General features: G+C 40.3%; 2 protein-coding genes and 1 pseudogene across 2 annotated transcripts; all 3 read right to left on the reverse strand.

Annotated features, from left to right (window-relative positions):
• Positions 1–1904: 1904 nt before the first annotated feature.
• LOC125308317 (extracellular calcium-sensing receptor) lies at positions 1905–5027 on the reverse strand. Its single transcript, XM_048264726.1, has 5 exons — positions 4743–5027; positions 3605–4414; positions 3289–3516; positions 3084–3207; positions 1905–2951 (listed from the first exon to the last, which is right to left on the reverse strand). The coding sequence occupies exons 1-5, from the start codon at positions 4992–4994 to the stop codon at positions 2038–2040; spliced, it is 2328 nt and encodes a 775-aa protein (XP_048120683.1). The 5' UTR covers positions 4995–5027; the 3' UTR covers positions 1905–2037.
• Positions 5028–5879: 852 nt separating this feature from the next.
• LOC125308222 (extracellular calcium-sensing receptor-like) lies at positions 5880–9329 on the reverse strand. Its single transcript, XM_048264578.1, has 6 exons — positions 9181–9329; positions 8749–9037; positions 7794–8609; positions 7487–7714; positions 6882–7005; positions 5880–6790 (listed from the first exon to the last, which is right to left on the reverse strand). Exons 1-6 carry the CDS (start codon positions 9312–9314, stop codon positions 5880–5882), a joined length of 2502 nt encoding a protein of 833 aa, XP_048120535.1. The 5' UTR covers positions 9315–9329.
• Positions 9330–18758: 9429 nt separating this feature from the next.
• On the reverse strand, positions 18759–21522 carry LOC125308594 (annotated as a pseudogene).
• Positions 21523–21679: the final 157 nt, after the last annotated feature.

Here is a 21679-nt window from a genome sequence, read left to right on the forward strand (position 1 = left end):
GCAATGCAATAACATTTACATAAAACAGGTACAATTTGACATAGGAAGGTTTGTAATTACAGATCTGAATTGATTATAGGAAAGTAGAGAGTTATTTTTTATGTTACATTAGTGATTATTCCAGGAAGTAGGGGCACCATAACAAAAGGCCGACTTTCCCAACTCAGCGTTGGTACGAGGAACCTTGAGCATCAAACAATCATTTGATCTGGTCTGATAGGGACCGACATTGCCGACATTAACTCGAAATACAGTTTAAACATACAGTTTAAGCTATGTACACTTCCCACAACTTCAATATTTGACAAAAAAGTTTTTCTAAAACTGCTTTTCCATGTCTCACCTGCATAAAATATAGTATAAACACAGATATCTGTGCATTTACATGGGGTTGCCTGGTCGGGACGACAGCTTCATTCGTCTGTCCATAGACATTCAGCAATAGCCTTGGCTGTTTTGCATCCAATACAAACAAACATGCAATGTGAAAGTCTGGGATTGGGGAGAACACTTAGTAGTCTAGGCTACTGAAGCATGAAGACGAACCTTTCGATGAAAAACACTCTTTAATAATAAAATAAATAAATAAATCGCTAATGAAGTTTACTTTTGACCATCGAATTTATCGCCTATAACTCTGTGATAAAAAGGACGTAACAGTAAAGTATTTGGCAGAGCAACGGAGGTTAATATGATCTGTTTTTGTCCAAATGGTGTCTGTCTATAGTTGTTGCACTCGAAGAAAACTCAAATGTTTCATTCGTCCTCCTTTTCAATCTTCTCAGTTGTAGCCTACCTTTAAAGTTGACATGTCGAGTTTAATCTAGTCATGGCAAAAATATTTTTTTTCTTCATGTGTGGCCTTAATTCTCCGTCGTACAACTGCCACTTCCTGCCCAATAGCATTTAACAACCATATTGCTCCAAAAAGCATAATTTTGCAAGTTGAAAACATTTCAAATAAAAGAGACATAACATCAACCCCTTCTACCAGCTGGCCAATCAGTGAAGAGATACAATTTGAGAAGGCTTGAGTCTGCCATAGCCGCATGAATGTCAGATGGAGAAAAGACCTAGAGCATTTCATTTATCCAGTCTCCCCCTTTCAAGTCATGTATAGTTTCTGGTAAGGATGCATCATCTGGATAGCACTGCTAGAGGGAGCTCTAATCTGGAGTTTGTTAAAAAAAAAACATACTTCCACAGCCATAACGATTTTGTACTATCATACTATGTGTGTCTTTCTCATGTAAATGAACACATCAGTTTCCCTTATTGAAACAGTCTGTGTCAATACCTGCTGTGCATGTCAGAAGTTCTGTATTTGTTATTGACATAATTATTATATTATGAGACTGGATTTCACCTCATCACCACACATCACACTCTTTCCAGCCCATCCAATACGTACTCATCTTACACACAGTTTACACCTACATTTACCATACACTTCTATCACCATCATGACTGTAAATTACACCATTTCACTTTTTAATCACGTATTGTATATATCTGTGTGACTAATTGGTGTCTATAGTCAGCATGTTGGGTTGTTAATTAAGAAGTGAAAGTGTTACTGTTGGGCCCTGTATCTGGCAATGCTGTGTCTGCCTATTCAGAAAGCATCACTGAAGACTGAATAATCCATTCTTTCTGGTGAAGTTATTGACAGCCTCTATTGAATTTGACAAATACTAGTACTACTACTACTACTACTAATATTTTTAATAATAATATCTATATATTTAAACGGTGGGGCTGCAAGCTTTGAGTACAACACAGTAAATGGATCTGACAGTTGTGTTGTGGTGAAAAAACTATTACCATCAACAGGCATAGCCTCACATGCCACAATTTCTAAACAATATGGTGATAATACAATGTGATAGAAAATAATGACTATATTTATTGGAAAGTTTGTAAAAGCACATTTTATTCCAATACATAAGAGCAATTTTTCAACATTTTCCACAAAAGCAACCTACAACTAAATGTTGCACAGGCTACACAGTATACAGTAAAACAAGGGTTGCACAGTCAGAGGGCTTTTGTTGACACTTTTCCCATCACATGCTTCTTTGTATTTTTCTCTGGTTTGAGTAAAATTATGTAACATTTTGGGATAAATATACAGAAAAGCATTCCATAACTAGATGCCAAAATAGCAAATATCTCAACTGCTACAGTAAATTTTCCAGGAGAGCTGACATAAGCAGGAATAAAAGTGATCCAGACTGCACAGAATATCAGCATACTGAATGTGATGAATTTGGCTTCATTAAAGTTATCAGGTAATTTACGACCCAAAAAAGCCAGTATGAAACACAAGAGTGCAAGGAGTCCGATATAGCCTAATATGGCCCAGAATCCAACAGCTGAACCCACATCACATTCAAGAATGATCTTATCCTTGTAGTGATGCATATTCTTGTATGGGAATGGAGGGGATATAGTTAACCACAGGACACATATAAGCACTTGTATGAGAGTGAAGCCAAGAACACTGAGTCTCTGTTGCAGAGGCCCAAACCACTTCATGACATTACTGCCTGGAAGAGTGGCTCTGAAGGCCATTAACACCACTATTGTTTTCCCCAGAACACAGGAGATGCAGAGAACAAAGGTGATCCCAAACGCTGTGTGACGCAACATACAGGACCACTCAGAGGGCCGACCAATGAAAGTAAGAGAGCAAAGGAAACACAGAGTCAGTGAGAAGAGCAGCAGGAAACTCAGCTCTGAGTTGTTGGCTCTAACAATAGGTGTTTGCCTGTAGTGGAAGAATACTAGGCCTATTGTGATTGTGAAACATCCACCAAACACAGAGAATGTCACTAGCAGTATCCCCATTAGTTCCTTAAAATGTAAGTATTCTGTATTTTTCAAATCACACTGAGTTCTCTCTTCATTTGACTTGAATTCAGGTGGACAGGACAAGCATGTGTCTGCATCTGAAAGGACAAACACATTGAATATGGGAAAGATGGCCACTTTTAGATATCTGACAAATGTGGTAAGTGTGATCTTTCCGCAGAGTAACATGAACAGCATTAGAGTAAAGGTGAGGAGCTGTGCCATCTCACTTGTGGTGTTACTGAATTCACCGTCTGCACAGCGGATGCAATCAAAGCAGCAGATGGGCTTTCCTTTTACGAAAGCCCTCCGAGTGCCTGGCAAGCAGCTCTCACTGCAGATAGACCTTGGTACCTTAAACAAGCAAGCATACAGTATGTTTGACACATGAACTAGCATACATGTTATCTCTGAAGTGTATCTCAGAGAATTTACCTCCTGTTGGCCTCCAGCCCAAACTGCAGTGACACCATTTTCCATGAATTGCTGTCCTTCCTGTAGAGATGCATCATAAATGCCTATAGATTCAAAGGTGATGGTGACAGCAGAGTTCATCTGCCAGTTTACTAGGGAATATCGAGCAGCTGGGTCCCCATGGTGATCAAAAAATACCCTTTCCTTTTGCTTTGTGGTAAAATTCACCATGGTCAGATAATGCAAGACCTGCAATGCAAAACACTCTCTCATTATATTATGGTCTTGTAATTGCTGAGCAAAATAAGATATTAGAAGTGAGTGGAAGTCACCAAACCTGCCATGGTTCAATTTGGTTTTTGTTTGCACAGGACTGATTTGCAAATGGGTCTCGATAATTTTCACATGCAAGTTCATCTAGAGAGTGTGCCACAGCATACACGGCCTTGTAAATGTTGTTTAGCAGACTGGCATCTGACACGTCTGTGAAACGAGTGTGTGTGTCTCCCAGGGACTCCTCCCCTGTGCAAGCTTTGGCTGTGCTGTGTGAGTGAGGGTCAAAGCTGCACTCAAACACACTTTCCCACATCTCCACCAGCCCCCGGTTCCCAGGCTGCATTGAGGGACGGGCATCCAACATGAACTCCTTCAATCCAGGGATGACTGCATTGGGCACAGCAAAGCCCACTGCCCCACCAACTACTGCATAGTTTGTCTGCGTGGCGACATACCTGTATGTGATCCAACCCTCACTGCCAACCCACTGAAAGCCAGTTACATTCTGGAGAAAGAGTTCTTTAAGGAGAATGTCTAGATCATTACCATCTGCAAAAGCCACAATCACTCTGGATGTAGACTGCTTGATGACATCGACCACCTCAAGAAACTTTTCATGTGGGTCAGTCCTATAGATAGCCAGAGAATATTCAACGCAGACACCCTCTTTTTCAGCTGCATTAAGGAAAGTGGCCATTCCATCGTTTCCATAATCACTCCTGCTTCTGATGGCCCCTACCCAAGTCCAGCCAAAATGCTTGACCAGCTTTGCCAGAGCCCTACTCTGGTAGTAATCACTGGGAATAGTTCTGAAGAAGGAGGGGAACTCTTTCCTGTTACTCAGACACGCGCATGTGGCTGAATGGCTGAGCTGCAGCAAAAGAAGCCAACAGGATGATAATTAATGCTTATTCTAATTAATAGTAATAATAATAATACTCAAAAGCAGACAAGATAGTACAATGAAATTGAAAGAAAAAAACATCAGTCATCAAAGGTCATAAAAAATATGGCAAATATAGGCAAATACTTTTGTCTATGCCCCTTACACAACAGCTTGTAATTCAGTATACACTCAAGTATTCATCCAAATTTGTTTGGAGGAAACAGAAAAGAGTGGAGTAAATCAGTAACACTTTGGGTGTCAGACAGTTTCATCATGGATATATATGGCTGTTCCCTGCGGTCACTGTGCTCACCACAGGAATGTGAAATGGACCCATGGTCCTCGCAATGCCTATGGTGGCAGTGGATGTGGTTTCCCCTATGACTGCATGCACAGTGTTAGGTGTGACACAGCTCTCTGACACAGGACCATTCATCATGGCAAGAGAAGCCCCCACAGATAGGGGAACGCTGGGACAAGAGCCAAATATCTTATATCCCAGCGTGAAGCCCGGCAGGAGCTCAGTGCTGTTGTTAATCTCCTCTATGGCAAAGATCATAGTCATGGCATATTGCAGCTCTCCAAGATCAAGTCTGAAAGAACAACACAGAAATATTAGTAATATTAGTACTATTATGCTATTTACCAATGTGTTTCTAGACTTCGAGATATTTCCATATAATTTATTACAAATATTAGATGTTGTCATTATCTTACCCTTCACATCTTACATGTCCTGGGTTTACCTGAAGTGATGGATTCACACCTGTCGGATTTTGGTGAAATGAAAAAATGCCTCCTATGTTAATGTTGCCGTCTTTTGAAAAATGAAGGAGTTCTTGTGATCCATAAGGTCTGCATGTATGTGTTGCATCTAGCAATGTAAGTAGAATTGAATAAGCTAACAACAACATTGCTTTCCCCCACAGACTATATCTGTCAGACAGCATCCAGTCACACTGATGATCTGGTTCTTATAGTAGATAATCTAGGACAAGGCGTGGAGAGCAGCATAGAGTCGAGTATTGTTTCAACCAATTGTGAGCAAATGAATATTGATTGACAGAAAAATAGAGCAGTCAGCTCCTATCTGTCCTCAAGAGTTTCTCCACTGCATTTTGTCTTGGAAGTTCAACATAAGTCTCATATTTCTCAATAATTTAGATTTATTAATTTAGAAGACACTATCCAAAGTAACTCATAATATAGGTCTGGGGCCCTTCTCTAGATATAATCAAGTGGAAACTCTTCTCTTCAAGTGGACATTCTTTGTGTACTTCTGTGATTTACAGTGATTCATGAAGGAAAAATTAAAGAGACAGTTGGCAATACTCTAGTGGATCTAATGTGTACTAATAGTCTTTAATAGTAGTTTAATGATAAGGATAGATCCTTAAAGTAGCTTGATGGAGTATTTTCCTTTAAACATTGGATGTCTGTGTGGAACAGGTTACAGTGACTTCATGTGTGCTTTACCCATCACATGTTTCTTTGTGTTTTTATCTGGTTTAAATAATATTATGTAACATTTAGGAAGAAATATGCAGAAAAGGAGGCCAAAACTAGATGCTAACATAGCAAATATCTCCACAGCCACAGTAAACTTTCCAGGAGAGCTGACATAAGCAGGAATAAAAGTGATCCAGACTGCACAGAATATCAGCATACTGAATGTGATGAATTTGGCTTCATTAAAGTTATCTGGCAACTCTCGAGCCAAAAAAGCCAGTATGAAACATAAGGCAGCAAGAAGTCCAATGTATCCTAGCACAGCCCAGAAACCCACTGCTGATCCAAGATCACATTCCAGAATGATTTTATCAGTGAAGTTAGTCATATTTTTGTATGGTACTGGAGGAGCAAGTGCTATCCATAGGGCGCATATGATCACTTGTAGAAGTGTACAGCATAATACACTCAGTCTCTGCAAGGGCAATGAACACTGAGGAACCCCAGCACCTGGTACTGAGGCTTTAAAAGCCATGACCACTGTCATAGTCTTGGAAAGGATGCAGGACAGACAGAGAGCAAAGGTGATCCCAAACGCTGTGTGCCTCAGTCTGCAGGACCAGTCAGAGGGCTGGCCAATGAATGTGAGAGAACAAAGGAAGCAGAGGGTGAGAGAAAACAGGAGCAGAAAACTGAGCTCTGTGTTGCTAGCTTTAACCAGGGGTGTGTCAATGAAACAGGTGAACACAACTGCCACTATAATTGTAAAGCAGGCTCCTGCCAGAGAAAAAGTAGTCAAGATGATTCCCATGTTTTCAGTGAAAGAGAGGAACTCCATGCGCTTTTGAATGCAGCCGCTGTGGTCTTTATTTGACCAGTACTCCAGAGGACACTTTGTGCATTCTGTAGAATCTAAAACAACACATACTTTGTTATTATACAGTACAGTCAATATGCTTTTATTGAAAATTGCCACGCATGTTATCATAGATTAGTCTCTCACCCATCTTACTGCTGACCTCCCCTTCAGCACACTTCACACAGGAGAAACAGCACACAGGCCTCCCTCTGATCACAGCCTGGCGATAGCCTGGGAGGCAGCTATCACTGCACACAGAGCTTGGTTTCTGTTGTACAGTTAAAAGTCAAGTTTAAGTTTAAAGTATTTGGTGAAAACGTTTTTTTTTTTGTAGAATTACTTTAAACACATTTAATAGAGCAATAATAAGCAGGGTAAATTAAGCATTTTGCATAATACAAAAGAAAGCAACAACAAAATATCAGATTATGAATTGGATAGCTGGGACAAAGTAACTTTGTATGGATATAACAAATAAACTAGTTGTTGAGTGAGTTTTAAATGCTTTTTGAAGAGACCATTGTTGGAATATATCATTTTCACAGCAAAGTACCATGGATTAAAAGACAATCAAACAGGACAATAGTACTTGAAGTAATTGTACTTTTATCACCAAAGCATTGTGACACACAAGATACAAAAAGACAATATTGAATCTACATAGTACAGAGGGCATTGTAGAATGTTCAAATGATATTGCAAATTATAGCAGAAGTTATTTTTAATCATACAGTCTGCATTGCACCTACTGAATTGTTGTTGCCAGCCCAAACAATATTGACATTGTTCATGGCAAATTGCTTGCCTTCTGGTAGCGTGGCATCGTATTCCCCGACAGTTACAAACACAGTGTCTTCTGCTGCATTTTTCTGCCAGTTTACCAACTCATATCTTGCTGCCGGATTTCCATCTTGATCGAAGTAAACCTTCTCTCCAGAGGGCATTGTAAAATTGACATCTTGTAAATAATGTAATACCTGAATTTGGAGAATGTATTATTCATCATTTTGTTTCTACTTTGGACTTTATTGGTCTTAAAATCACAAGCAGCCTTACCTGACCTGGCCCTCTACTGTCTTTGAGAATACACTCTCTGCCCTCTGTAGGATATTGACCATCTGTGCATTCCAAAAGGTTCTGCATTGCATGAGCCACTGTGTATACTGCTTTATACACATTATTGGAGATCCTAAGCTCTGACACATCAGTGTAGGGGTTTTTAAGCTCTGTCAGGTCTTCAGAACCTGAACATAGCCTCATACTTTTTGCATTGCCTTTTTCAGGCAACTGGCACTGGAATGCTGTCTCCCAGAACTCCCTCAGAATGGAGCTGGAAATGTTTTTGAGTGGATTCACTTTCAAGAGGTAATCCTTCAGCCCAGGGATTTTTGACCTTCTTATTGTAAAGCCAATGGCTCCACTAATGATCCTAGCTGTCCTTCGAGTGGCCAGGTGCCTAGCTGTGATCCAGGACTCACTTCCTATCCACTGCAGTCCAGTGACATTTTGAAGAATGGCCTCTTCCAGCAGCACCTCCATCTCACTCTGTGCCAGAAAGGCCACCAATACACGAGCTGTGCCCATTCTTATGATCTCCACCACACTGGCGATCCTCTCATGTGAGTTGGTCCTCTGAATGGCCTCTGAGTACTCAATACATATTCCCTCTCTCTTTGCAGCCTCCACAAATGTGGTCATACCATTGTTTCCATAGTCATTATCACTTCTCACAGTCCCTACCCAGGTCCAGCCAAAGTGTTTAACAAGTTTGGCCAGAGCCCTGCTTTGATAGTAGTCACTGGGAATGGTTCTAAAGAAGGAGGGGAACTCCTTCCTATTACTTAGACAAGCACAAGTAGCAAAATGACTAATCTGTTGAAATAGACACATTGTAGTAATTGGATCACAGACAGCATTTCAGTGAAATGTCAAAACATATAATATAGTATGTAGTAGTAGTAGTAGTAGTAGTAGTAGTAGTAGTAGTAGAAATGAATTTCGGATACATTACCACAGGAATTTTGAAGGGTCCAGTTGTTCTGGAGAGTACTATGCTTGAGGAGGACTCTGACTCTCCTATAATTGCATGCACTGCTGACTGCCCAGTGCATGATTCTCCAACTGTGAGGTCTTGTCCATTCATTAAAGCCATAGCTAATCTAATCGACAATAAAGTTGAGCCACAGCTATCATATATTTTATAACCAATGGACACATTTGGAAGTAAGCTGCTGCTATTATTTATCTCCTCAATGGCAAAAATCATTGTCTGTGCAAAGCGGAATTCTCTGAAGTTTATGCTGGAAAATAAAGCAATATAAAAATCATGTTACATGTTACATAATGTTAAAGCTGTTGTAAATATGGCAGTGCATTTGATATATAAATTCCACACATTTAAATGCTAGATGCAAAAAAGAACATTGTAAAATTATAGTCAAACCTAGAACATGTTATAGGTTCTGGCTTTTCCATAAAAGTCATTGGTGGTTGGTTAATTTTGCTGTGAATTGAAAATGCTCCTCCGATGATCACATCTCCTTGTTTTGATAACAAAGGTCCTTCAGGCATCCCCATTAAGTGACAGACAGGCTTCTCTGCCTTTGCCATCAAGGTGTAGATCAGGAGTAATGCACAGATGGGCATCTCAGAGTAGAATGAGCTGTTTACAAATGGTAAGGGGGAGTCTGCAAGACCTTATAAAGTGCCCTCTTTGTTGATGTAACTCAGCTGCTGATGACTTAGGTTCCATTTGGAGTCATTATTACACTGCCTGGCCAAAAAAAGGTCACCGCCTGGATTTAACTAAGCAAATAGGTAAGAGCCTCCCTGTGGGATTAATGCTATGATCTAGGGCTGCTGCAGTTCTAGGTCTAGGTCTAGGTTCAACATTATGTGCCCAAAGAATGAGGTCAGCTGACTACCTGAATAAATTGAATGACCAGGTTATTCCATCAATGGATTTTTTCTTCCCTGATGGCACAGGCATATTCCAACATTACAATGCCAGGATTCATCGGGCTCAAATTGTGAAAGAGTGGTTCAAGGAGCATGAGACAATCAAAGTACAGAGACAACGAAATGCAGTTTGTGTCTAATGTAGTAAGGCATTTTGGCCTTGAAGGTGTTCACCATTTATGTGTGTGTGCTATATTCAACCATTTTCTCTTTTGGTATGGTCTGTGCCAGGGCTTGAAAACGAAATTATTTTTCAAACGTTCCGTTCCGAACGGTTCAGGTAGGCCTATGTTTAACGTTTTCGTTCTTGCATGCGTTCCGCCACCAACATATCGGTCCTGAACCAGTTCGAACATAAAAAATATTGTTCGTTCTTAAAGTTCCGGCAGTGTTTGGCGGGCCTATCAAGTCTATTTTTGTGGACTTTACCTTAGAATAGACATACTCATTATTTCCTCTTGATTTAGCCTATATATCGTAGCTATGCCCAAAAATAATAAATCACAGGCGGCATCCAAAACATTCAGATGGGCTATCCATCCCATAGCCTACAGACTTCCTATAGGCCTAACCTATGCCTATAAATAATTTCTTATCAAAAATATTTCTGGATGCGTGCTAAACTCTAACCTGGTTGTAGCCTAAGTTTTATCCATATGGAGATCTTCAAAGGCTTGCGCTAATTCCAACCCTGTTTATAAAGCGAACCTGTCTGTTGCTGACAAGGCCTATCTCAAATTTCCTGTTTAACTCTTCTACATAGAATAGGCTATAATTGGGCAAACATTTCAAATCCGACTTTAAAACGACAAAAGCGTGGACAGGCAAAATAGGCTATTACGCATAGGCTACAAACAATTTCCAAATCAGTTTCAGTAGCCTACGCTACGAGCTGGCCTAAGATCCGAGTGGCAGACGGATGGGTTACATTACAACAGTAAGACAAAATATACACATTTGGACCAAAGGTCCATATATCGTTTTTTTTTTTTTTCAAACTGCAGAAATCAAATTATTAGGCTGTTAAGCCTACAGTAGTTGGCTACATAGCGGCTTGTTATCTCACATTAACAGTGTAGATGCGGGCTTGTTTTTCGCACAACCGGAAATAGTCTACCTGACATAGGATATGCTTTTGCGAAATTTTATAAAATATATAGAGAACGAAAAAAAAAACGTTATTAACTGGTTTTGTGGATTTCAGAATAACATTTCTGTTCCGGAACAGTTAAAAGACCACTTTGTTTTCGTTTCCGTTTCCGCTCCTCGTAAAATTCCGTAAAATTCCGTTCGTTTTCGGTTTTCGTTCCTTGAACCGGTTCGGAGCCCTGGTCTGTGCACATGTTGAAGAAAGAGACGCTGCTGTAAGCAGAATGTGAAGGAGAGATTTATGAGGTAACATCTGTGGAATGCCGTGTTCAAGGTGTTTGCGCAGCCATGCCGTGTGTTTGAGTGTGACATGCTGTGTGTGTGTGTATGTGTCTTCGAAGGAGTCTGGGTAGGCCCTGCTCCGGACGGGCTGGCGCCCAAGACCTTATTTACTGTCTTGGGGTCAATCTTGACTGGATTCCATAGATGTTGGTCGTTATGGGATACAACCTTATACATATGGTCAACCCTTGGGTAACTAAGTCGTAAAAAGTTTTGCGTACCATTAATGGAGATGTCTTGTCTGACCTGTGAGGGGGGTATAAATTGTGTTTCCTTGTTTGTAACATCAGACTGCGTCTGTTAGCAACACGACGTAGGTCTCCGGATTCGTGAATACAGCTCTCTGAGATTTCTGACTCTACTCCTGGCTGACTGACACTTCATTTCTCAAACAATCTCTAGACAAATTTCTGTTCCTACACTAACCAGGAGTGAGGAACTGGTGATGAGTTGGGCAGTTTTCACCACCCTCTGAAGTGCTTTACAGTCGGAGGTAGAGTAGTTGCCATACTATACTGTGACACAGTTGGTGAGAATGCTCTCAATGGTACAGCGGTAGAAGTTCACCGTTTGCCTCACTTTGTGTCGTTTTACCTTGTTGATAAAAGGGGGCTTACAGTTCCAACTCTGATAATCAGAGTCTGATTACATACTAGTCATCCATCACCTGGGTATGACGAAGAGGATGAGAATCATTGATGTATTACACTATGCGTTCTTATACAGATCACACCCTACACAAAGTCAGTTTAGGCTCCTATTAACATTAGCAAAATAACAAGGCTATTGTCAGGCGTATATCAATGCACAGGCTAAATATGGGTGCAGCTTAGGGGCCCCAAGTGTGCCAGACTGTCAGGGGGGCCCACATTGGGCATAAAAAAATAATAATTACTTTAAATTTACATAAGAGAATAAAACTTAAACTTCATTGGCCCAAAATAAATATTTAAAGTTTTAAGACGCTGATTGGGTAAATATGCGGAGTTCATGGTCAAATTTGGTTTTCAAAACATATGTCATTCATAGGCCTACAGTTTAGTTGGACACAATGTTCCCTCTAGCAACCACGTGACCTGCCGAAAATGACCGTGAACCTGCGTTAGCTATAGGGAATTCAAAGAGATAACGGCAAATGCATCAATATGTCTAAAAAGGTTGATATTTATTCAATATCCTTTATAATGGTTGGACTTGTGGAACATTTTAATGATGGTGTTTTATCAGTCAGTTTAGTTGAACTTAAAGGATCTTTGGTTGAACTTCAGTAAGGTTTAGAGAGGTTATGACTGGTTCACTGGTTATAACTGATAATGATTATATAGATATATACAAATAAAAGTATCCAAGTTGTTTAGTCATTTCTCAGCAGGTACAACATTTAAGTGGAACTTCATTGAAAGAAAAATGCTGATGCAGTGATTAACAATAACTATAGGCCTGTTTAATTGACATGGTGTCATTTTTCCTAAAGGTAGCCTATATAAACAATTTTATAACTGGAGTGGTTTGCAACAAACTAGGCTACAAAACATGTCATTTGAATTCCATTGAGGGAGATAGGCCTATCTGGCTATGTGGCTCATCTTGTCAGGTGCGGTACTCATCTAAATTGAATGAATACAAATTCATCTAATCTTTCCTAACGATCCGCTAGCTGCCTGCCATAAGCAGGCCGTCTCTGAAGGCAGCCTATCTGTACACAAAAACAATTGCTACCAACAAGTGTTGGCAACCACTCAAAGGCAAAATAAAGGGTTCCAACCAATAACCAACGAGATGCGCGTTTAGGAGAGTTTCAATTGCCCGGGAGGGAGGGGAAGGGAGTAGGGAGCTAGCTCTCTGCTTTGTTTGAACAGCAACAGAAGTGACGTTCAGCTGTAATCGCTGATACAACCTTTAAGCACCATCTGAAGCAAACATTACCATTATGTTTAGCGCATGGTCTGCGTAGAACTGGGTAATGGCATCAAGGATGTTTTCTGCAGGGCATCCTGAAAGCTGAATGATTCCAGAAAAAACTGTCTTGTAACTGAAATCAGTTTGCTTCCAAAACGTAATGTAAAGCACAAGCATCGTGCCATATGATCGTATATCTTGAACTGATAACATGGACATGTTGGTGTTAATTGCTAGCATCACATTGTCGATTTAGCCTGGCTAGCGCCACCACTTCTCAATAAGAGGTGGTCTGGGAACCAAACGTTCATTTTCTCGTATTTGAAAAAAATGCCCAGATCCGTTTATTGGGTGCCACGGATGTCTATCAAATCGTCTGTGCATAGCTCATCATCGTCTTGCTTTCCCCTGTTCTGTGATTGGTTCCCTATCTCAGGCGAAAATTTGCTCCATGGTCTCCAGGCTGCCTTAGCAGCGGGAATCAAATCGCGCGCAAGGCAGCATGGGAACACCCAGGCTATTGTCGATTAATAATTGTATTTGTTCAGGGTCGGATTGTGCTCTCTGAATTCGTCTCTCTCGGGATGAATTAGTTTCGGGGAGAATTTGATCGATAGAGTTCCCATGTCTATGTCTTAATATTTTCAATACGTCTACATGGACTTTCTGTGTCAGATAACGCTTTAGGTAATCAAGATTCCACTCAGACCAAGTTTTCCCACAAGCGAACTCTCCTTTCGCTTTGGCCTCCGAGCAGAATTTGCTATCACACCACTCCTTTCGTAAATATGTCTGAAAGTTTTTTCCTACCTGGACCATCTTTTGTGTCAGATTGGAGTATTTAATCTAGCCACTAGCCATATGCCAACGACAGCGACGTTCAAGCATCACATTCAGCTCAGTAGAGCACCGCAACGTATGACTTTGTCTGTAACAATGCTAGCGGAGAGCGCTCTTTTTCAAAACTGGAACTCTTAAAAGTTAAACACTTAAAAATAGAGATCCAATGAGCCAATACAGATTGAAACAACTGTCTCTGATGTCCATTGATATTCTGTGTAAATTGGATTTTTACCAAATAATGAATAAAAACTTCTAAAGGTAGGAATATGTAGGTTAGTTCATAACAGCTGTAGCATTATTGCATTTGTTGTCGATTATTGTAAGCTGTCTGTTGGTGTAGCAAACTGTAGGCTATGGCTTTTGTTTTATGTTGGTTGTTGCTGTAAGGAAGTTGTCTGCAAGTACGTCTTGTCTGTAAGTATTTGGTGGTTCAATTGCTGCATTTTAAGGATGCTACCTGATGTGAGTAGGCCAGTTCTTGCTGTAAGAACGTTGTCTTATGTGTGAGTAGTTGGTGGTTCAAATGCTGCTCTGTAAGGATGCTGCCTGGTGTGAGTAGGCCTGCTTGGTGTTCAGCTTTTGCTGTTTCGACGTTGCAGTGATGTTCTATGACTATTTGGTGGTTCAATGATATGTTGCCTTATGTGGTAGGCCATTTTGTGTGTGTGTGTGTGGGGGGTACAGAAAATGTTGCCTAGGGGCCCACAAACCAAATTAAAACATTTAGTTAACATTTAATTAACACAAACTTTAGGGGAAAGTCAGTAGGAGTCGATTGCCGAGTGTGGAGTAACACGCTCTGGAAATTCACAATTTCGTCGCCGTTTTTAAAAAAAAAAAAACATAGTCCAGTCCATACAACTTCATTTCAATTTCTAAAGAAATACTGGACTATTTTTTTTTTTTTTAACAAAAAAATTTCCAGAGCGTGTTACTCCACACTCGACAATCGACTCCTACGGACTTTCCCCTAAAGACGCCAGCTGCAGCAGCAACATTTCCGGAAAGGTACTGGCTTGATGAAATTCATTCTGGACTCTCTGTCCAACCACATAAAGACCTCGGGATACTTCGGTTTGGCTTTAGGGACCCTCTACTCACTACCACGTAAGTGTAATGTTGTTTGGAACTGTAGAAGAGGTATAAAAATAGCGTTTTGTAGCGGCGAAATGACTTGCCCTGGTCACTTCCAGGCTAACGAGTTTTGACTAAAAACGGTAAAATCGAACTTTCTCAAAACACATCCGAATAACATGATTTTGATGTCAACTCAACGTATGTACTCCCAATCATTCGTAAATTGATCTAAAGTGCATTTTACTCCAGATAATTCCTTTAATTTCGTGCTGGATTTCGAAAAACAAAAGCCGACCGAGTGCAAGTTGTCACATGGTTAAGTTGCAATAGATGCATGGGTAATAAGGTCATTTGACAACTTTGGCCCATGAATGTAACCAAAAGCGAACTGCATTACCCACAATTCCGTGCCACGTATAGTTTCAAAACGCGCTGCTTGGAACGTAAATGAGTCTGAGCGAGCAGAAAAGGTTGTGCACCGATTCATAACAAGTGTTGGATATAACGACCAGTTCATTTCAGTTTTTTTCCGATACGGGGCTTCACGTATCGATGTAGCCGTATCTTACACGTTAAAAACGGATACCCCGTCATCTACTTCCTGAATTTTTGGTCAACGATACCCGGGACACCGAACCACATGAAATTTGGTGGGTATGTAGCCCCAGTAGACTTTTACGGAAAAATTTTGTTTTGTCCCCGGGGGCCACTCCGCCCCCCGTGCTGGGCACCCCGAACCGCAAAAAAAGCTGTTTTTCCTAAATAACTATGTGAGAGAGAGGCATTTGCAACCCCCAACTCACATTTAAGGGATGGGCGTGTCCAGAAAACTCCAGTGGTTGAAGGGTTGGCAGACAACAAATAGCTCTCGAGATTTAAGTGATAAAGGTGCAGGTTTATTTACAGTGCGCAGGTGCAATATATGAAATAACAAACAAACAAACAAAAATACTTTGAAAAAGAAAACAAAACCGGCCATCATAGGCATTACAAACTCACACATACAGCCTCGCAGCAAGCTGACGCAGTACTCTGCCATTCCAAACTACTTCCCATTCCACTCTCTCTTTCTCCCTTAAATAGGCCTACCAATCAAAAGTGAATTGGTAGAGCTCACTATCCAACAGGGTGTAATACATGAGGTATGACTATGGACCTTTTCCATACAGATACATAACCTATGACATAACACATAATTTTACCATACAAAGTACATAAATGGCCACACATATACTTTACATACAGACAGGGACAGGGACTACATGCAACAATCATAACAAATAATAACAAACTAATTAAACACACGCCAACTCACCACCCCCGCGCCAAACAACCCACTTTCCACTGTCCCGGGACAGTGAATAAGGAACTGGCTCCAATGCGGTTCGTGTTTCCCCAGGGGACCAGTATTCGGACGCACCCAACAGAAAGTCGGCCAACAAGATGCGTGAGTGTTGTATATGTTTCAAAAGTGAGTTTATTGCTACTACGGAATGAACAATGGAGCTGAATCAGTTGGTACCTCACTGTTCGCTATGTATGTTGATAAATAAATGTAGTAGACTGAACTGACATGCATTGTGGTTGTTTTAAATGTAATGTTTGTAGCGGTCGCTAGCACGGTAGGTTTTGAAATGCCGCGGGTCGGTGTATGTGATGCACGTCGGGAACTGTATGCGTTTATCAGTGTAAATGCTATGTGGGAGCTGCGTGTATGGAATTAAGGCTCACTAACGGTGAGACCCGTGAAAGCGAGACCTTCGCTTTTCACAAACTACCTGAACCGTGGCACTGAGGATGAACAATCTTTTATGGTATGTTGGTCTCAAGGGCCCACATCAACCTGGCCCATAATCACTCATTTGTGATTTGCACCCTCCCGGTAAAAAATGAAAATGCAATATTATTCTGCTTTAATCGCCCCTATCTTCAGTTAAGATGTTCAGAACTGCACCAAATTTTATGTGTATGATTGACCTGGCATTCTCTGGGGGGGTATGCCAAGTTTAGAGAATTTCATCCATGGGGAGGTTTAAAAAATTAGGTTATGTGTACATTTAGTGACTGTACACTCATTGGCCTAATAGATGGCGGTGCACACATATATACATGCACACACACACAGGCACCCACATACTATCGGTATTAGAGCGGCCGATACATAATTACAAATTCAGTAGGATTAACAGAAAGCCAAAATAAATATTCATCATCATCATCATGGCTGCATTTCCAGTATTGGCGATAAGTAGTCGTTTGTCCACTAGATGGCGCATCGTTGCAGTGAGACGTAATTTTGTTGGAAGTTAAAAGTAGGTTGGAAAAACAATGGACGCTTTCCTACAAGGACTGTAGTTTACCGCAGAGAACAAATAAGGATAGGGGCGATGTTCACATGAAATGTAATTCCCATTTCTTCTTGAAGCTTGAAATAAATCTGAGGATGTTTATCGGACATTCTTGGTTTTTACTGCAGGTACGTTAATCTTATAATATCAATAAGGACCTAGGTAATGTTACCGTTAGCGTTGGTTGAGTGATGGAGGCACTGATTGATTGGATTTGTAGAAAACTATAAATGCGGTTATACCAAGCAAATTGATAGCAGCACTGTAATTGTATCTTTCGACTGTCATTTGTTGCACATGCTACAAAAATCATTCTGTGCAATGGAAGATTTACCAACGTTACACCCGGTCTGATACAGTTTTGCCTATACATGCGTGAGACTGAGACGCCTGTTTATTTTGTTTTTAAGTGCGTGCAGGGTGTGAGAGGGGAATCGATGTGCTTTGATTCCAGCTTGGTAGTTGTAGTCTGTGAAATTAAAAAGCACGTGTGTGTGAAGTATCCAAACACTGACACCTTCATTTCATTATGGCTGCTTTAGCAACACACCTTAAGCTACTGTGTAGTGGGTCCCATTTAGAAGTGGCTACTTCATTCGCGTTTTCCTTGACTCATGGAGCTGCGTGGAATTTTATTACAACTTTTAAATACGATATGGCAGTTTAAGTCCGCTTTGATACTGTAAGTAAAGCCATTGGTTTCAAAGGAGATTTTATTTGTGTAAGCCAGCATAGCCTATTGACAATTTATGTTGTAAATAGGCCTACCTTATAAGCTCGACCTGTAGCTTAGGGAAGCTAACAGCTTTCTATTAGGATCTAGTTTGTTAGTTACAGTTTTGTCATAACTCCCGATGCATTTTTTGCATTTAGAATAACCAAAGCGTGGATATCTCAATCGGAAAATTAAACCATATCGGTGCCTATGGACTACTGGGTGAACCCAGCCTGATCTGCCCGCTATTTATTTTTTTTGATTTCTTAAAAATTGAGCTTGGTCTGGTGAAAGCCAGACTAGCCATGGACCTCAGTTACACAATGCAAGGGAACATGAATCAGCCTATATTTGCACGAACAATAACGGACAACAGCTCTTCAACTTTGGCCCGTTAAAATGTGTATGAACAGTCTAGCGACGCATTTCATCAAGGCCCATTTGGACATGTCAGTTATTTGCACCACTGGTTAGATGTAAAACAGCATTTCGTTTCAGACTACTGTTACTTAATTTGTGCATTAACAATAACGTTTCAGACTACTGTTACTTGTTACTTACTGTGATTTCTTTTCGCGGAACGGATGTACAGGACTGAGCTGCGGTCATGTTTTGTACCGCTATGCGGTACATCTAGTTGCATATGTTACACAAAATCATTGTCACAATCACAATCACAATCAACCTCCTGTATAAAATAAAATATATGTAATGCATTTTAACATATGTATTCACCATTCATTATGTGTACTACAGAGACTTAGAAGGCAATTTACCCATCATATGCTTCTTTGTGTTTAATTCAGGCCGTATTAGAATAATATAACACTTTGGAGCAAATATACAAAACAATAAACGAAAGCTGGATGCCAAAATAGCAAATATCTCCACAGCTACAGTAAATTTTCCTGGAGAGCTGACATAAGCAGGAATAAAAGTGATCCAGACTGCACAGAATATCAACATACTAAATGTGATGAATTTGGCCTCATTAAAGTTATCAGGCAGTTTACGAGCTAGAAAAGCCAGTATGAAACACAAAATGCCCAGAATCCTATAGCTGAACCCACATCACATTCAAGAATGATTTTGTCTTTGAAAAGGTTCATATTCTGATATGGGAATGGAGGGGATATAGTTAACCACAGGACACATATAAGCACTTGTATGAGAGTGAAGCCAAGAACACTGAGTCTCTGTTGCAGAGGCCCAAACCACTTCATGACATTACTGCCTGGAAGAGTGGCTCTGAAGGCCATTAACACCACTATTGTTTTCCCCAGAACACAGGAGATGCAGAGAACAAAGGTGATCCCAAACGCTGTGTGACGCAACATACAGGACCACTCAGAGGGCCGACCAATGAAAGTAAGAGAACAAAGGAAACACAATTTTAATGAGAAGAGCAGCAGGAAACTCAGCTCTGAGTTGTTGGCTCTAACAATAGGTGTATCCATCGTTAACATAAAAATAATGGCTGTGATTACAGTTAAAAAGACACCAAACAATGAAAAAAACAGTAAGACTATTCCCATAACCTCTGTGAATAAGAGAAACTCGAGAGCTTTTAATACACATTTATCTCTGCCAGGATTTGGCCAGTATTGTCCTGGGCACAGTTCGCAGTTATTAGAATCTGTAAGAGAATTATGATCACTATGGTTAGAGATGCTGACCCGCAGTATTGGGACGGGTTATGTAAACCAGAGCTCAGACAGTGCATCCTGAACAGTGTTAAGAGAATGCATAATGACTCACAGGCCAGGTTTCTATGCATTCTATACCTTGTCTCTGAATTACCTGTTTCACTGCTGATCTCACCCTCTCCACATGGTATACAGTCATAGCAGCAGACAGGCCTGCCTTTCTGTACAGCCTTCCTGGTGCCTGGAGGACAGCTCTCACTGCAGACAGACACAGGCCTCTGTGTGACAAATCACATTTCAGATACCAACGTATTATGATAGAATAGCCACACAATCACATTCAATTTCACTTATTGAAATCATTTTAACACAGTCAATATAGCTGTAACCTCCAAGTCATTTAAGCCCTGCCCTTGCCAGCCTGCAAGATTGTAAGAATAATAATAATAATAATAATAATAATAATAATAATACATATTCACTTTGGACAAAAATGTCTGATAAATACCATAACCATAAACATAGTATTAATAGTAGTAGTAATAGTAGTAGTAGAACAATTATAAATATGTGACTACCTGAAGATATTGAAAAGTTGAGAAGCAATTATATAAATATGCACATAAATCATGTTATCAAGATGTGACAGTTTTATCATTTAGGTACACTCCTGCTATGGATATGGTGTGCATTATTACACATTATTATTATAGATAACTCCTTTACAACTCATATCTATCATATTTCCTGATTCTGCAAAGATTAGATTTTTATTTTTGTATTTCATATAGCTCTGTTTTTATTTCATATAGCCCTGTGGATTACTTGTAACCTCATTTTTAAAAAGCCAAGAGGTGAAGACCATTTACCATTCCCAATGAAGTTGGTGACCTGCCTCTAATATTCCAACAGTACAAATTATCATTTGAAAAAGGAGGACATCCAAGGCACTCTTTGTATCCAAAAATATATAAAAAGCCTTTATTTTACATGGCTATGTCACATTTAGAAACATGAACTGGGCAGCAACCCACGCGTATAGCCTTCACAGGGTATCCGGCACAGATACCCAGACAGACATTGACTTGGCCATTTACATTAGACTTGTTATGTAAAGGCCAAGCCAAATGTGTCATACAGTGGCGTAACAAACCAATGGTGGGCCCAGGTGCGAGAGCGCTACGCGGTCCCCATACCGACATACTTTAGCCCAGGATGAATTAGCTCTGATACATGCAATACACATTAAGGGTGACTTCAGTTGTTTATGCAAAGGGCCTGAGGCACCGAAGTAGTTTAGTAGTTACAGATTACAATTTCAAATAAAAAACACACGATTACATAGGATCATTACATGTGAAAACATTAAAAATAATTTTATTAACAGCCTGCAGGCCAGGGTAATCTAATATTACTGCATTAACATCAACTCGCATGGAATTATGGGAACACTCAATGCGCTCAATGCACCTCTTCAACCCTCTGCTGAAACTGCAAGCGTAGATTGCTTGCTTATAAACACGCACTGCGCAGAAACAAAACGTAATGTAGCCTAACTTATTTAACCATGCAGAAACCAAATAAAATCATTCATATGCATACAATCACCAATATGCGTGAATTAGGCCATTAGAAGAAGGCCATCTTACAAGCCTTTCGTTGTGCAAAACAGTCAACAATGTTCCCAATATTTAATGCTCTGGCTCTCGTATTTTCAATGGACACATGCTGCTGCTAGGTGTCCTGTCCTCACGGTCACTCTTGGTTAAAAATCCAAATTGGTCTAATTTCGGGAGTTTTGCCACCCTTTCCCCTTGCTCTTTACGCTCCTGCCGCTTCTTGCAGACACTCTTGTGTTTGAAGGGCATTTTGGTCGGAACGATGACTGAAATGTGCAGCCATCATCCATTCAAAAATCAAAACAAATCACTTAGCCTACCCAGAAATCCTTGCTGCATCTCAGTAGAAAGAAAGATACTCTGGCGAAACAGTATGACGACAAAGAAAGATGGTAATTTGATTTAG

The sequence above is a fragment of the Alosa alosa genome, chromosome 15 (assembly GCF_017589495.1).
Source record: "Alosa alosa isolate M-15738 ecotype Scorff River chromosome 15, AALO_Geno_1.1, whole genome shotgun sequence".
In the NCBI taxonomy this organism is placed as follows: Eukaryota; Metazoa; Chordata; class Actinopteri; order Clupeiformes; family Clupeidae; genus Alosa; species Alosa alosa.